This window comes from Myotis brandtii, unplaced genomic scaffold (assembly GCF_000412655.1).
Source record: "Myotis brandtii unplaced genomic scaffold, ASM41265v1 scaffold794, whole genome shotgun sequence".
NCBI lineage: Eukaryota > Metazoa > Chordata > Mammalia > Chiroptera > Vespertilionidae > Myotis > Myotis brandtii.
This window is the reverse complement of record NW_005371198.1, coordinates 1,683,689-1,701,456: the sequence shown is the minus strand read 5'-3', so window position 1 is coordinate 1,701,456 and position 17,768 is coordinate 1,683,689. Positions and strand designations below refer to the sequence as shown.

The window sequence follows — 17,768 nt, the reverse complement described above, 5'->3', positions numbered from 1 at the left end:
ATTTCTTCTCATATTTACCAAGACTGCCTGTATTAAATCACCTAAAAAACTTGACAGCATCAATAGCATTTTCCTGTTACATAGTTTGCTTTTTATTAAAGGCTACACGAAGAGGAGAAACTCAATTATTTTAAGATAAAATGTTAGATTAGGTGGAACTCTGCATATTTGCCACCATCTGGTTCACAAACTCCCCAGGGATCCTGAACATATTGCAACTAAAAAGAATTTGAACTTGAATGACTTTTAAATTGGGACATAAAATGTGGCAACCCAGACAATGCACAGATACTTAACAAGGACTGATGAATAGATCTGTTTTGAACCATTTGCTCCATGAACTAAAAAGAATGCAAACACTCGTTAGTAATTGAATTAAAAACTCTTTCCCTAAGATTAAACCAAACCTGTAAAGTATGTTTTAAATTAATCCAAAAAGTCTTCTGCTCTGAGTGACCTTTCTCCTTTGCCAGTTGGCAGGGAAACACATTATCAGTAGTTGAGTTCTTATATAAAGGAAACTGCTATAAAGGAAAGTCAAGGTGTTTTATAGATAAGTCTGCAGACTAAAAAAGTAATAAGCGTCACTTTTATCTTAGAATTATTTTTGTTTTTCACATCAGACTCACCTCTTCAGCTATCCCTCCCTCAATCAAGCTGCACCTTTACTGAGACCCACAGTGAGCAGCCTCTGAGAGTGCATGCTGCTAGGACTCTGCAGGAAGTGGAGAACTGGAAACAGACAGTATTGGATCTCAAGAAACTTTCAGTGTTCTATATCAGAGATGCCACATAGCAGAACACAGATGACCAAGTCCTAGGTATAACACAGCTGACTTTCAGTTTATAGTAATTTTTCTGGCAAACACAAATTTTATATTTTTTGAAAATGATTAATAAGAACCCCGTCCCTAAGGTCTGCTTCCCCATTAACTACCCAAACTGCATTTACCTCACTCCACCAAGGGTCTGCAGTCTATAGCAACACAGGCCCAGACAACAGGTGTTCCAGGATTATTATTATTTTGTTGTTGTTAATCCTCATCAGAGGATATTTTCTCCATTGATTATTAGAGAGAGTGGAAGGGAGGGAGGGAGAGAGAGAGAGAGAGAGAGAGAGAGAGAGAGAAATTGGTGTGAGAGAGCCACATAGATTGGTTGCTTCCTGCACGCATCCCGAACAGGGCCCACTGCAACCACGGTATGAGCCCTTGACCAGAATCGAACTTGGTACTCTTCACTCCACAGGCCAACACTCTATCCATTTAGCCAAACTGGCTAGGGCCCAGGATTATTATTTAAAGACATATCAAACCTTCCATGGATGTGTACAATTTTGAGACATTTGTCTCTAATTTTGAACCCTAGAAAGCAGATCTTCAATTAATGGAAAAAAGCTTCACTTGCCACAGAAAGATTTGCTAAGCGAGGAAAAAATTTCTCCAGTTCAAATGTCACCAGTCTTATATTTTAAGAAACTTTAACTGTTCAGCCCATGCAGAAAATTTCCAAAGGAACATGTATGACAAATTTTACATTGTGTTTGGTTTTACAACTCAATAAATGTTTTTTAAAAACATATATTTGTGAATAATTTTGGTAATTTTTAAAAAATACATGACCAAGGACTGAATCATTGTGTCTATTAGAAATATGGGTACAACTTTGATTGCTGGGCAAGAACTCTTTGCCTTAATTCATTTAATCAACAAATAATCTTAACCGATGGGATAAGTGCTGTGATGAGTTTCTCTCCTAATCTCAGGCACTCATAAAGGGCCTGCAGCAGATAAGATATTAGCATTGGGTAAAATTCCTGAAGAAGGTCAACCTTGACTGAGCCCCAGACAGGTGCCTGGTTTAGGGAGGAGCACTCCCACCCAGCTCTGGGGGACATTATGGAAGGAGCTTGATTGTGGCCACCTTATAGAAGATGTAACAAAGCCCCACTGGGGAGCATTACCGTTTCTTACCTTTCCCTTCTATTCGGATCATCCACCATGTAATACAAAACGCAGGCATTTCTCACTAAAGTCACTATTGGAAGCCTGTGTAGTGTGTTTTGAGTGGTTACAACAATTAGAAGGGACTAATCATTGACAGCAAGTGGCCAGAAGAGTGAGGAATGTTAAATGCTTGAAAGGTGAGATGATCCAGTACAGTAAAAAATCATTTTATCCAAAATGCCCATGGCACTTCTTGAGAAAAACTAGAAGTGATTCTTCAGATCCTCACCAAGAGTTTATAAGGTGGCTTTGCAGTGGCAGAACTGGAACAGAGTATGATGCAGTGGGGAGGAATTTATAGAATCAAATCTGAAGTAGTTTTTCCATTTTGGGGGAAAATTTTTAGCCTCCAAGGAGAATCCTATATAATAAAAGGCTAATATGCAAATTGACCGAAGGGCAGAACGACCAGTCACTATGATGCACACTGACCACCAGAGGGCAGATGCTCAATGTAGGAGCTGCCCCTGGTGGTTAAGTGCACTCCCACGGAGGGACCATTGCTCAGCCAGAAGCTGGGCTCACTGTTGCAAGCGGGTGGTAAGGAGTGAGGGGACCTGGACTGCGAGAGCCCTGGACTGCGAGAGGGATGTCTGACTGCCGGCTTAGGACGATCCCCTGGGGCAGGCCAAGCTGAGGGACCCCCCACCCCAATGCACAAATCTTGTGCACCAGGCCTCTAGTGTATTAATATTGTGGCACATTAATTTGTTAAGTAATTTTTGTATAATATATCTTTGCTGTGGAAACTTTAGAAATAGAAAGAAAAAGGATAACCCCCATGAACATGTTAGTACATTGCCTTTCAGGATATAATAGGCATATTGATTGCTCACAGACATTTGAGAGCATAAAGGTAATACACATTATTGCTGGCATTTTTTATTATTTGCATAGAAGGAAGTGACTTTCATGGCCTCAGATCAATACTGTATGTTTGTAAATTTAATTTTTTAAAGGCTTCTATATGTGAAAAGTCACTTAATATTTACATTTCAAATGGGAGTAAACTTTAATTATGTTTTCAGTGTTTCACTTATCCTTGCATTATTTCCAACACTATTGGAAAGACTTTATTTATATTACATGTCAAAATGGACTTGTGAAGCAAGGCTTAGTGAATGAGACATTCTACAGCCCAACTGCCACAGAGATAGGTTTCCTCCATGGGCTCTCTAGTATTAGGCACAGTGTCTAGACACCGTTATGCTGTACTGGTTGTGTTTCTAAGTTTCCCAAGTTCATCCTGAGCAGTGCTCCCATCAAGCCTCCATACCCCGATGCTGAACTTCCCACCTCTGACCTTTAGTATGGAGCAAGTTCCCAAGGAATTTGTCATATATCAACAGTTTTCTGTATCTTTTTGGTGTCAACTAACTGCTATATTGTTAGCACACCTTTCTAATTAATGTTTATTTTTTTTAATCCAGTTAGGTAATTAGTTAACTTTTTGCCTTTCCCTTTGGAATTTAGAATTTTTCTTCCCAGTGGAGGGAATACAAAATAGAATGTTATCCTCTTTTTTTTTTTGCAAAGAAGTGCTCTGATAGGAGGCCTCCATATCTTTAGCTGCTAGTCTTTCCTTCGTGTCGTCTAAAGCTAGGAAACGAAGGGGCAGGTCCTGTTCCCTCCGCCAATGCCAGGCCATTGGCCTCTGTGCCCCTGCAGGAGGCTCAGAACTAAAGAAGCTGGAGGACAGTAAAGAACATTGCTAGCTAATTTATTATTGAATTGTATCGTTTGTGTTTTTCACTTGCGTCAGGGTGAGTTGCCGCAGATTCAAATTGCTACACCAGACCTATAAGCCAATTAGGAAATTATTTATACTTTTATTATGACATAGTTTATACATTTTACATTTTTTAGAGTTGATTAATCAATTAATTAATTTAGCAAATATTTAATTAAAATCTATATTATTGATTTAATTTTTATTAAAAACTATGACTTATTCACATACTTCATGGAAAATACAATACTATTAAACAAAATCAACCTTTATTTTTCCCCTTGGTATTTGGATTATGAATGATTTTCATTTTGTTTCTACCTGTATTTTCCAGTATTTTTACTATATGTGTTAATATATGATAAGAAAATGTTATTAATTTTTAAACTACATCCATAGCACTATGCTAGCCTTTGAAGTGAGAGTGAAGAATTATTAAATTAATATTAGTAGTCTGTGCTTTTGTAAACTTATAATTTAGCTTAATAACCAAAAGTGTATGCAAATGAAAATTTTAATTATATATTAAAGAAATATATAGTAACAAAATGAACAATAATGATATTTCAAGGTAGTATTTAATGATGAGTTATAATGAACTTCAAATAATCTCATTTAATTATGAGAAAAAAAGGTATAATGTTGGTTCTCTGATCCCTGTTTTCAGATGAGGAAACTAAGGCTTCTTTGTTTATTTAACTTGTGAATCTATGTATAAACTATAATTTAATAAGAACTAATGTTTACAGAGTGTTTACTCTGTACCAGGAGCTGTTTCATCATTTCCTATGAGGTTAAATGTGGTGCACTGGTTAACATGGTGACTTCTTCAACCATCTCTTGATGTGTATCTTTACTTTGCTACTTACAAGAAGCTATGCGACCTTGAGCAAATCATTTAAACTCTCTGGGCCTTTGTTTCCTCATTTAAAAAAATATAGATGATAATATCTATATTACAGGGTTAAGGGAATTAAATAAATTATATATGTAAAATATTTAGCACAGTGTGGTGTATTGTGTTAACTATTACCAAAATACATTAATTCATTCAAATATTATAACCCTATGAGGCAGGCATTAATCAGATATCACTATCTCTACAGTTAGATGGGGAAACCAAGGTCAAGAAATATATGATTTCACCAAAGACAGTACGTGGCAGGGCTGGATTTGAACCCCAGCATCTGACTCTGTGCTCTTAACACTGTATTGAGTGCTGTCTTCAGATCATAAAACAGCCCAATGGTTTTTATGTGATGAGTGAATTAGTGATAAGTAATAGGGAATGCATGTTTCCATATGTATATACCATAAAATAAATATGCTTTTGGAAAGCAGATGCATTTATGTATTTTAATGTGTATTCTTAGAGTTTTAAAAAGTTGTCTCTGGCACCTGGTAAATTGATTTCATCAAAACATATATCTTCACTCAGGACAAAGGTAGATTCTTTCTCCCTCCTCCCTTTCCTAACTCTCTTCTTCCCTGTCTCCTGCACCCCCAATCTGCTTTTCTATTTCACCAGCATTGTGTTGGCTTTTTTCTGAAGGCCCCATGTTTGTAATGTAGAGCTCACAGTGGACCTAACTCTCTTCTTCCCTGTCTCCTGCACCCCCAATCCGCTTTTCTATGTCACCAGCATTGTGTTGGCTTTTTTTCCTGAAAGCCCCATGTTTGTAATGTAGAGCTCACAGTGGGAATAGTTCTCTTATTTCTGAGATATAATTGAAAACTCAGAAGACATTGACTTTAATGTGGAATTTGATTCTTCCTCCCAAAATATTTTACACATTTACAGTTATAGTCCTCGGATATTAGTACTTTAGATGAGAAAGAGTTTGATCAGGAATGTGTATAAATGGTTTAAAGTCATCTTTGCAAAAGTGACAATAATCGGGCAGGCAGGCAGATAAGTAGGTTCTTAGGTACACATTTACTAATGGGAACTATAACCAGAAGAAAATAGTACATCAAATGGATGGAATATTTGTTTGAAGACTATTCTAAGTTCAATCAAATTTAAACCAATTATACTATTTTAAAAAGTATGTTTAATTGTGAACTATTAATAACAATATAATTCTATATTGTTATTAATTGAATAGCTTTAATTTTTTAAAGCTATTCAATTAATATATATCAATTGAATAGCTTTAATTTTTCCTCCTAAATATATTAAGGTCAGTGATTCCCAATCTTGGCTGCATATTAGAATTAACTGAGGTTGAGGAGAGGTTTAAAAATTCTTTATGTCTTGGTTGCACTCTTTTTATTATTTTTTAAAGGTTGTTTTTGTTTTTTATATATTTTTATTGATTTCAGAGTGGAAGGGAGAGAGAGAAAGAGAAACAACAATGATGAGAGAGAATCATTGATCATCTGCCTCCTGCACATCCTGAACTGGGGATCAAGCCTGCAAACAGGGCATGTGTTGACTGGAATAATCAAACCTGGGACCCCTCAGGTTTGGCTATAAAGCAAGTAGTGTTCCTCGGCTGAAGAAACTCCAAGGAGGCTAGTTGCTAGGGAGAGGAAGCCAGGAATCATGATGTGACATCATTACCCGGATGGACACTTAGCATATTAGCCTTTTATATATATAGACTAGAGGCTAGATGCATGAAATTCATACAAGGGGCTCAGCCTTTGCAGCCCTGGCTGCCTCTTTTGGCCCTCACGGGCCCTCACAGCCCCTCGCAGCCCCAGCTGGCCCTCACAGCCCTGGCTTCTTCCGGAAGGACGTCCGGTCTAATTAGCATATTATTATTATAGATGAGTTTTGGAAGGCAGAGTTTACATTGATGAAAATCAATGGGGGAAACATAAAAACAAAACAAAATGTATTTCAAACAGGATGAAGACTGGCAATTGAGCCCTTCCTTAGAAAGAAAAATATGGGAATAAAATATTCTTAGAATTCTATCACCATCTTACATTTGTTGACAAAGCCAATAGTTTCATTGTTAGGTAATGGAGAATCTGTGCTTTCTCTCCATCTGGGGAGGACTCCCCTAATAAACAGAGCTCAAACTGTGGTCAGGTACCAACTGAACGAAAGAGCCACCTCTTAATAGCTGAGGCAGGTGATGCTGCACAGCCCCAATGGTCAGAGATAAGCTAAGAAGGAAATTGGTTGATATCAAGAAAGGCCTGGAATCACCCTCTGGGCTGACCCAAGTTGTTTCAAATGATGAGTGGCTATGAAGGTGACAAGATTTTATTGGCCTGAAAGAAATACAGAGAAAATAAATAAGTTTTGTTTGCTTCTCTAAGGACAAAGAAAATGTGTGTAGTGAATTTCCTCCCTAAGAGTGGGGATGTAGTCTGCTGTCAATGTCCTGATATATCTATCACCAACTGAGAAGCAAAGACTACAGATGCATTTTAAGTTGTGTCTCTAAATAATCCTAAGTGGACAGCCCAAGAAATCAAGTCAGGAAAGGGAATATGCTTTTCTTACACTTTCAGTGTTAGTTTATCATTAGTTCATCCACGTCTCCCTCATATTCTCCAATAATCTTTTGCTTTTATTATTTTCCTGGCATAACTGACTCTCCTGGACAGGGTCCTTTTTACTCAAGAATAGTCTTAGTATTAAGCTTTGTCACTTGGTTGGGAACTAAAGACATTACATCTGAACAGTTTAACTTGTTTTTATTTAAGCATGATGAAACTCCATAGGACTCTTCAGTACTAGTACCCAGTGGGTTTTGTATATGATCAGGTTATAGCAATACATGAAATTTGCTTGCAAAGTAAAAATTATATACTTCATCTGTGTTAGAATTTAAACACTAAAAGAAGTTTAATTTCATCTTCTTGAACTTTCTTCTCCAAGGTTTTTCAATGTATTCCAAATTAGAATGGGAACAAATTTAAGTGCACTTTTTGTTTTAATATCAATGACTCAAAATGTTTTGGATGTGTTTGTGTTCAAGTCATTGTATCACCAATAGACTCTTGCACCCAATAATCCATTTCTACATACTAAGAAAATCCAAAAACAACTTTCCACACTGAAAATTCAGGAAAGGAATGGAAATATTAAAAAAAATGTGCCCCTTGTTATTGGAGTGGAAGAATTTTATTATATAAACAGAGATCTTTTAACTCAGAACTAATAATTGAAGTCATAAAGTATCTCAAGTATTTTAACCTAATCACCAACACAATAGATTTATGGAATTGCTAACCAATGAGCAAAATAAATTATACTTTGCATCATATAAAAAGAGAGAAAAAAAAGCCATTAGATTCTGGGATAGTACTACTGTTGATTTAGCAACACCATAAATATACTCCTTTTTTTCTTAACATTGCAAAAATCCCAGGAAATGGAAATTGCTATGTGTTTACAATTTGAACTCAAATGTATTACAAAAAAAAATGGGTAGATGTCTTCTTTAAAATAATGTATTTATAGAGCTTGACACAAAGAATAATAGCTAAAGTTATACAACTCAGAAGAATCAAAAGATACTACATTAACACAAAATTGTCTTTTAATGTTTGTTTACCAGTTCATTGTATCTTACAGAAAATGAAAACATTATTTTTATAATACAGATTGGTTCTTTTCCTTGGATTTGTACTCAGTAGGTATTAAATGCCTTTAAATACTGATTTTCTTTAACCAGGTGCCTTGCTGACTTTTTGTATTTTTTATTTCTCTTGTTGTACATCATTGCTGCTCTGGCAGTAGTGAGCTGTGATACAGTTAACTTCTCAACAAAACTGTCAGTTATCCATTGATCATTCTTGATGCATTCTATGCTGAGAACTGATAGTAATTCCCTTTTAATCCTCCCCTCCTAGTGGTCAGCTACTCCATAAGACCACCATATTCTTTGGAGCACTGAATCCAGAAACCCAGTATGGCTGCCAGCAACCAAATTGGAATCTCCTTTGAGTCTACTTTTAATTGCCAAAATAATAAGCGGCTACATTATTGCATAAAATAAAACTTTACCAGGTACCGGCCCCCTTCCTATGCGAAAAAGTTTAAATTTACAAATACCATATTTGACTAAAAATTACTGTGCTAAAATCTGGCAGCAGTCATTAAAAGATGGCTTCCAGTGTTAATGTGATTAACTTGCTTCCATTCCTATTGTCTTTTTATATGAATCCTTATTGTTTGGTTTTCAAATGTAGGTCTCCCAGTAAAACTTGCAGATAAACTTTGTTGCTTATATGGGCTATAAGTGTGAATTATGGACAAAATGATCCAAGCAAGATTTTCTAACCCTGAGTCCCATCTTATTTCTCTGATAGCCTTGGAACCCAAGTCTGAGGAGCAATTTCTGAATTAGTCAATGTTGTACTGACTTTCAGTTCAGAAAGGTATTAGGATAACCTTTTTTTTTCAATATTCTCAGTGATATATTGGGGAATGAAGTAGGAAAATAGACATTTGGTGGAAAAATGGAAAATGATAACATTAAAAAAACAACCAAGAACTATTCAAGTAGAAGTCCAAAAGGGTAAGGAGATCCTCATCCTTTAGGAGAAATAAGAAGATAAAAATTCTGCCCGGCAGTATTTATTTTTTTTTACAAGCTTAGAAAAATGGTGTGCTATCAATTTAGATTTTAATCAGCTAAAAGTCAGTCCAGAGTTTTTGATCAGCACCAGTTTCTATACTAGTAAGTATTCAAAAGTTAAGAAATGGTAGCTACTATGCTTAACATTATAAAGGTAGAGCTTTGCAGCAATTAACTGAACATTATATATCTTCTTCAATATAAATTTGTTCTTACTTGCATTTCCAATAAAAATCTTATAACATGGGTAATAATCATTCAAGTATGGGCTTTCTCCAGTGAGCTCACCCCCATAGTTGAGCTGTTAGAATCACTCTTTTGGAGATAGTCCCATCTTTAAATAACATATTCATCTTAGACCATTCAGATATTTTTAATTTAAAAGTTCAAGTTCTATTTATATCAGCAATGTTTGAGTTAAACCTCACAAACTCTTTGGATTTATATTTGTAATTTTTGCACAATTTGCATATCCAACCTAATGTAAAACTGAGCATGCATATACTGTCATCTTTTAATATTAAAGCATCTGAAAATTTCCAGCTATGCTTTTGATAAAAGAAGTGATTTACTTTTATGTACAACATTTTATCTAGATAATGTAAGTATAGTTATGGTTTTATTGACTCCCAATTGTTCTGTATCTTCCACACATGTAACTCTACATTTAGAGAGTACATTTATTAGAATTATTACAGAGCTTTAAATGCAACCACAATCAATTCAGGAAACAGATTTATTAACTCATGTTCACGGGAAGAAAATCTACATAAAAACATTCATGAAAGCACACCAGCTATGTCATACTTGGGTTATGATACTAAATCCCATTTATTAGAACTCATTGTGAAACAATGGGAAACCATAAAATGTAATTTGAATACAAATATTGGTCCCTGTGGGGTCTCAACAGTCATAAAAATATAGGAAAACAGAGCTTTATTTAAGATTGGAGCCGCTAATGCAAAAGTTGTTTTTCTGAAGCTGGCCTTACCTTTTCCCTTACAGCCCTGATGATTTTAGTGTAAACTCTATGATGACAGGTTCAGTGTTTCATTTACACCTAATGATGACCAGCAGGGAAAGTGATATCATGGACCACATTTTCTTATGGAGGAAGGTTTAGAACTACTGGGTTGACATTTTCCCCCCAACCACAGGCACCAGTTGGGCTTTCTAATGTACATACAAATAATAATAATAATAAAAAAGAATTTTGAAAGTTGGGTCCTTATTTCTTGGTTAGGAAAGTGTGCAGTTATTCATTCCTTTTATGAGTTAAATGTTTTAATGTAATGTAAATAAGAAGAAAATATTAAATAGTTTAAAGTTCTTTTTATAGGACAATAACATTTCATAGGCTAACATAAAATCAAGCTGCTAAATTTTACAATTTTTCTGTCCAGCAGTTTATCTATATAACTGCCCTGAGTAGATGCGAAATGCTGCTTAGCCAACGACCCTTAGAATTTAAATGTAACTCAGTAAAGCTACTCAAAAGATAACGCAATTCTTCTTAGGTGTGTGTAATTTTAATTAGAAGAAGGTGGAGTCTCTCATGGGTTAAATATCTGCTTATTTAAATTTCATACTTCATATAAACGGGGTTATTAAGGAATTTTAACTGTGCTTTTTACTATGCATTGGAGTCCATATGAATTCTTCTTCTTCTTCTTCTTTTTTTTTTTTTTTTGGTCAAAAGGCAGGATGTTTCAAGAGTAAAATATTCTACTGGAGACTTGCAATAGGAACTTTTAGAAAAGTGTAGATTATTCCCCTGTGAGACTGAGTTTTGTGCCACCTCTCAGAATCTCAGTTTATGTAAAGAAGCCTTATGTCAAATCTGCTGCTCTAACTTGTTTCTTGTGCATTTCAAAATCGTACAAATGTGTAAAATTTGTGCTTGTGGAAGCTGCTGCTCCGGGTAACTTTCCTTTCCTTAACTTAACCCTAGCAATCCTCAAATTATTGCATGCCCCGCCCATGAAAGGATGCTTCCTTGGGATGATATAGCCTAAAGGGTTTGGCTCAAAAGCCTCCTTATGTGGGACTTCCCTTAAAATTATATTAATTTACAATATATATTGAATGATAGCTTTACAAAAACAAATTAATGAATTGGTCTTTATGAAAATGACTCTTTACAGTAAGTAAAAAAAGGGTTATCACAGTTTTGGTAACTTGCATGAGTTCATACGGAAAAAAAACAAAACACCTTTCACATGTTCTGAATGACTTTAAACCCGACGTGCTCCAGGGCACGCTCAGTTGTATGCTCTGAAGCAGTAGACACCGTACAGCTTATGCTTTTTATCTGGGAAGCCGGCGAAGCGCACCGCGGCCTCGGTAGGACTGCAGCGCCTTCGTGGCCGAGAGATAGGGTAGCGGACACTGCCATCCTCCAACCAGCCCGCATCGCAGCGGTCATATCCCAGGAGCTTCCAGGCAGCGAATATCTGGCCCACTTTGGCAATCCGAGCACCATCGTTGAGACAAGCTTGCACCGCTTCGTCGTAGGTCAGCTTGGTGGGGTGGATCAGGTAGTAAAAGCGGCCTGCGGAGAGGAGGAGAGAGGTCAATGGGCCCGTGTGCCACTGAGCCACGCGGGGAGGGAAGGAGCCCCAACAGACGTGGTTTCCAGTGAAGTGGGGTATGGAGCAATGTCTGTAGAGGTTTTGGAACCTGGGATCTCAGTCAAATGCAGTGCCCCGGAGTCGCTCTCCATTAAATCAGTTGATTTTTCTTTGCCCCTTAATCCATGTTCAGACATGCCCTTTTATAGCTTTGAAAAGGAAAAGGGAAATGGCAGATGCAGTTTCTGTTCGCTAATTAGTGACTAAAAGGCCCTTCTGTGGCGCTAGGGAAGACAGAAGTCCATGCTCAAAGCAAGGGCTATTGAAATTCTGGCTGTGGCGGGACTGAGCCCCAGCACAAGTTTCTGGAGAGGCAACATTTGAATGTGAAAGGATCAAAAAACATTCCTGACATAAAAGTCTATTTAAAAAAAATCAAAGCCCTCAAGTCCTTTTCATTACAGGTATCAATAAGACATTCTTCTTCTTCAAAGACTACAGTATGAAAATGCAAAAAAAAAAAAAAATACAGGAAGTCACTTGCCATAAATAATACTGGCTCAGACTGTGGACCTAGTCTGTTCACTCCCTAGCAGAGGATGCATTTATTTATTTTTTCCAACTTTATTCTGTGGGAACTTGATACCTAAGTGTTTTTGTTTTTTGTTTTTTAATTTCACAAGAAAGAGCAAGTTAGTCTCACCCACTTATTGAATAGTGTTAATTACTGAGATTCCTTCAATATGTATAAAATACATAAAATATGACATCAACTGACTGAAGTGACATATGCCAATTGAAGATTTTCTCAGACTTCATTTCCGGTAGAATATAATCACTCTCTTATCTGATATACATTGTAATGTAATATCTCCTTACCCCTCATTAAACATAGATTATTGAAGTGTAAATCAATGCTTGCCAATTCTTTCTAGACTAAGATGATGTGGTTCTGAGAAAGAGTGGAGGCCGCTGGAACATTAGCTACTAGCGTTAGTTCTATCATCTACACCAGAGGTCAGCAAGCTACAACAGGAGTCAAATGAGGTTTCATTAGAACATAACCACACCCCTCCATTTAATATTGTCTATGGCTGCTTTTGTGTTACTATATACAAAGCTAAATTGATTGAGTAGTTGAAAAAGAGGCCATATGGCCCACACAGCAAAAAATATTTACTATCTGGCCCCATACAGAAAGTTTGTTGATCCCTGATTCCTTGCAATTTTTTCCAAAACATGTCACCACGGAACTTACATACCAATGAAGGGGTCAGAGTTTACTTCATGGGTGTGTGGCCTGTGCAGTGGCACATAGCCTCATGATTGGCTTACTGCCTTGCTGTCACCATCTTAAAATTCTCAATGATTTTTGATCAAGGAACCAACATTTTCATCCCCACATTATGTGGCTGGGTCTAGATGGAGAAGGTAGGGCTGGGAGTGATGTTGAAGGCAAAGAACCAGTCATCAACACGGAAGCAACCTGGATCTCTTTTCTTCTGCTTTCACCGGCAATGTTATTTCTATTTATTCTTTTTGCAAACTTCTCTTCATCCTGAGCTTTGTTGATCATTTATGAATATACTGACATTGTAAGTTAGTGAAGGAGAACATGACACAGAAGCCACCCTTACTTCAACCTGGAGAGCTATATCCTAGGGAGGGCACATGGTAGCAGCAGCATCCTTGCAATAAGAAACAGACACCAGACAACATCATAGCTTAAACTATTTCATAGTAATAATCAGACACAATAAAACCCAAGAATAGTGGAATTCTACACTTTTGCTTGACTTCTGTGGATTTTAAAAAAAATTAGGACATCAAAGAACTTTTTATATCTTTTCAAACTAGAGCAATACTTCAAAGCTTTTATCTTTTTAAGTAGATAAGATTGAAAGTCAAGTGTAGCGTCATAGTACCTATTAGTCTATGGTATAGGGAAGAAGGCAGTACAGTTAATATCTTACCATTGAAGTTGGATGTAAAGCAGAACACATCATATCTGCTTTTATCTTTATCCCAAAACCCATAGTTCCTGACACCGGGCACGGTGTTCTGGCCTCCGCAGGGCTCCCTGGGCTTGGTGATGGGGTATTGCACTGAGCCATCGCTGAGCCAGCCAGCGTTGCACCAGTCCAGCCCACCCCGCCAGGCATCATACAGCTGGTCGAAGGAGGCAATTACAGCATCCTGGTCCAGACAAGCCTGCTGTGCCTCATGAAAATTGAGATTATAGCGCCCCAGTCGTGGAAAGTAAGGGAATACCACACCTGTCCAAAGGAGAAAGCATGGGGTTATTAGTGGCACCAGAGTAACAGGTATAGGCAAATCACACTTTACTGGCAAAACTAAAACAAAAACAGAAACAAAAACAAAACAAAACATAATAGAATCTCCATCAGATGAAGTAGCAGTTTTTGGACAACTTACAATGGTTTCTCATGGTCCCTCTCCCCTTCAAACAGCCTCTCAGCTCTAAGCATGTCCCAGTGTGCTACTTGGTTTGATAACTTCAATGATTTATCTCTTTTGCTAAGAGTTCAACTCAAGCCTTGAAATTCTCCTTTCTGAAATGATTCACCTGCGGATTATATTTTCCAAATAGCTCTCCTTGAGAATTTAACATCTGCTACTGGTTACTAAGCCTAAAATTGTATTCCTGAGCTCCCTTTGTCTGGGAAAAAAAATCAATATTGAATACTAAGCATGGTAGGGGATGTAGAAATAGTGCTGAAAGAGAAGGTATATGTCAAAATTCACAGTTTTTTTTCTTAGTAATTATCCTTATATAATTACTAATTCATTTAATATTGTATTTTAAATGCAAAAACAAAGATCAATTATTCAAATGTAGATACTAACATATAATTTGTTTTACACATGCTCCTAAAAACTTGCAGATAAGTAAGTTTCACTTAGAAGGCTTCTGATTTGGAGAAACCGAAAGTGAAATCCTTTGCATATCTAACAAAAATCTAATTAAACAGTCTTATTTCATCTTAATAAAGCAGTTCTTTACTAGGAAAAACACCTCCATAAAAACATAGCTCTCTTATTTGTTTCAATTTTTACTATAGCCCTTCATCTCCTCCCTCCATCCCCCTCCGCCCCCATCCTCTACAAGGTAGGTACAGAATAGACATCTGTTTATTCAGTTAATGCCAAAGAATTAAGTTAAATATTTTAAAGGGCAAAACCTTTAGCAAATGTAAATGGTGTAACTTGGCACTTGGCTTTGCCTGGGAAGATATAATGGTTTTCCAAAAGCATTCTTTGCAGTCAAATAATCATGAGAGGTGATGGAGCTGTCTTACAGCTTGCTGCACAATTACTTCAAAAGACACGGATTACATAAGAAAGCAAAGTTGTACCATTTGCTGGACTTTAAGAAGGACCACTGCATCAAAATGTCTCCCCCATAGTTGCTAAAAGATAATTCAGTGCGATTGTTCAAGTCCTTGCCTTGGCCTTTTAGAATGTAATTAGAAATAATTCGTATTTTACCATGTGGAATATAAAACGTTGTCCCACTGACAGTAATTTGGTGAATTATATCACATGAGCTATTTTTTGAGACCGCAGACCCTATTGAAGATGAATGTACAATTCACTAAGAGTGTAACCAGTACAGAGGAAATGTTTTCTTTTATAAGTTGTCCTGGAAGACTCTACAGAGATTTCAATAGCCTGGATCAAGTCGCGTCCGCTGAAGGGTTCTGCAGGGCACGTTTGTCCCTCTGGGGCAGTCCAGCTGGCACTGTCCACTGCAGGCAAAGATCCAGGAAGGCTTCCCGATCTCATCCTGCCTTCTCAGGTTCTTGGCTGAGGGATCTGTAAGCTGAACCAGAGCCAAAATGAAGGAGGAAAAGGCTCTCTGGGTTGCCACTGCCCCCTGCAGTGATGATGGAAGGAAAGGCTGGAGGTGGCTCTACCTAAGAAGAGCCATGCCCAGGCATCTGGCTAAGAACCTAATTAGCTCCCTAAAGGAATGGCCACAGCGCTCCCTGTCCCCTTGTGCCTTACCTCTTCTTTCCTCAGCAGCCCCAGGAATGCTGCTATACAAATACCTAATTTATCCAGTAGAGATTTCTTTAGCAGCTGAACACCAAGTGAGAGAAAATCTCAGTCTCTCAATGTGGAGAGAGGAAGAAATTATATGGTTTGAATTCCATTTCTCATATGGCTCAAGATGGTAACAGTGGAGAATGTAGAGTATTTTAATTTAAAATAATTTTAAAAACCATGACAATATTTTGGGTTTAAATTTATTGTAGTATATTTAGTGGACTTTCATGGGTGTTAGGAAAAAATTTTCTTTAGTAATTAGTCCTTGATTAATCACTGAATGTTACTGGTAAAATATTGATTCAGTTCTAAATCCAGTGTAACATATTTTTGAGTTTCTTTCAAATTTAACATAATTTCAAGCAAGCATTTCTTAAAGTAAAAATGAAACTCTATCTTAAAATTTTACTATTTTTCAATTATAAGAATAAATGATCAACTTACTGTTTTATTAACTTAAAAGATATACATACATTATAGTTAATGTTTGATGATGCTGGAAGAACACATTTCTAGTACATCAAAGTTACTGCCTATGTTTTACTCGGCCAAGACTTTAAAAGCTTCAGTGTATTGTACACATTTAGTGCATACGTTTAAACACTCAGATGTTTCTTACAAGCCGAGGCATTTCTGAACTACATGTTTGTTAGCATTTATTTATTTACCTATTTTACTTCCAGCTTGTTAAGATTTCAACATCTAAGACTATGATTACAGGAACCTTCTTGACTCTGGGAAAATGTGCAATTCCTACAGCTGAATTATGGAGCAAATGGTGATTGTTTTTATCCAGCACTTATAAAAAGTTAAACTTTCATGGGTATGAAGAAGGGTGTATAGCTATTTTCCAAGTATAATGATTTTTTACTTATATGTCAAGATATAATGAGAAGCTCTTTACTTTTCCATAGAGGTCTGGTATGCATCACTACAAAAGGGATTAATAAGAATGATACATCACATGGAAATGAATAATATCAAATGATGTGAGTAGTTTCATCAGTCCAAATATGTTTTGAAAACACATTCTTTAAGATTTACAATTGCACAGTTCAATTCATCCTAACTGTTGGCAAATATCAATTTGTTAGACATATGAAAGTTTTCATACCGTGGTACATGTAGAAACTAAAGTAAATTGCAATAACTCTGTAAAGTAAATATATTTCGTAATAAAAAGGCAGAGACCATGCCGCATAGTTTTACCTTCCTCTGTGCCTCTCATAGTGCCTGGCAGTGCTGTGTACATGTGTAAAATTATTTTTCTATTTCTGAAAGTCCTCAGATTACATTTTTGTGTATTTGGGCTCAATTTCACCAGTGTTCATGGATATTAATTTGAATTAATAAAAACTGAAAGCACAAGGTGGCTTTTGATCAGGAGCCAAGAACTACAACTAAGAGAGACGAGAAGATCATAAAAGTGCACTTTACTCCATTGTGTAATTTATTAGATAAGTAAAGCTAATAGTTCTCCATACATGTGATGGGGTCCTGAGGGCTTCAGAGGTTAGATTTTCCATGATGTGCTACTGGACCAAACACATACGTTCCCAAAGGCACAGATCCATCCTAGGCTGTGAAAGGAGCTCCTAACAAACACACACTTACAGCTGATGTGCACAGAAAGAGGTTATTCTATCAGTGCAGCCGAAATGTATCCTCCAGGGCAAAGAAACTCGAATTCCTGAATATAAGAAGTTCTGAGATACGTGAGAAACCACACAGAAGAGTTTCCCTGCTGGTGGGGCATTTAGAGTGTGTGTGGGCTTTGGGCAGAGGGGACACAGGAGGACAAGGACACTTTTTATTATTTAGCTTTATATACATTTTTGTTTTT

The 17,768-nt window shown here is 36.8% G+C and overlaps 1 protein-coding gene across 3 annotated transcripts in view; it reads right to left on the bottom strand.

Moving 5' to 3' along the window:
- Window positions 1-8,222: 8,222 nt before the first annotated feature.
- The window catches only part of HAPLN1 (hyaluronan and proteoglycan link protein 1), an 80,000-nt gene continuing 70,454 nt past the window's right edge, over window positions 8,223-17,768 (bottom strand). For all 3 annotated transcript variants that reach the window (XM_005883610.2, XM_005883612.2, XM_005883611.2), the window contains 2 exons: window positions 13,828-14,130; window positions 8,223-11,835 (listed from right to left, as the gene is read on the bottom strand). In XM_005883610.2, coding sequence (XP_005883672.1) covers window positions 11,546-11,835; window positions 13,828-14,130 — 593 coding nt within the window. In that variant the 3' untranslated portion in view covers window positions 8,223-11,545. The remainder of the gene's footprint in view (window positions 11,836-13,827; window positions 14,131-17,768) is intronic.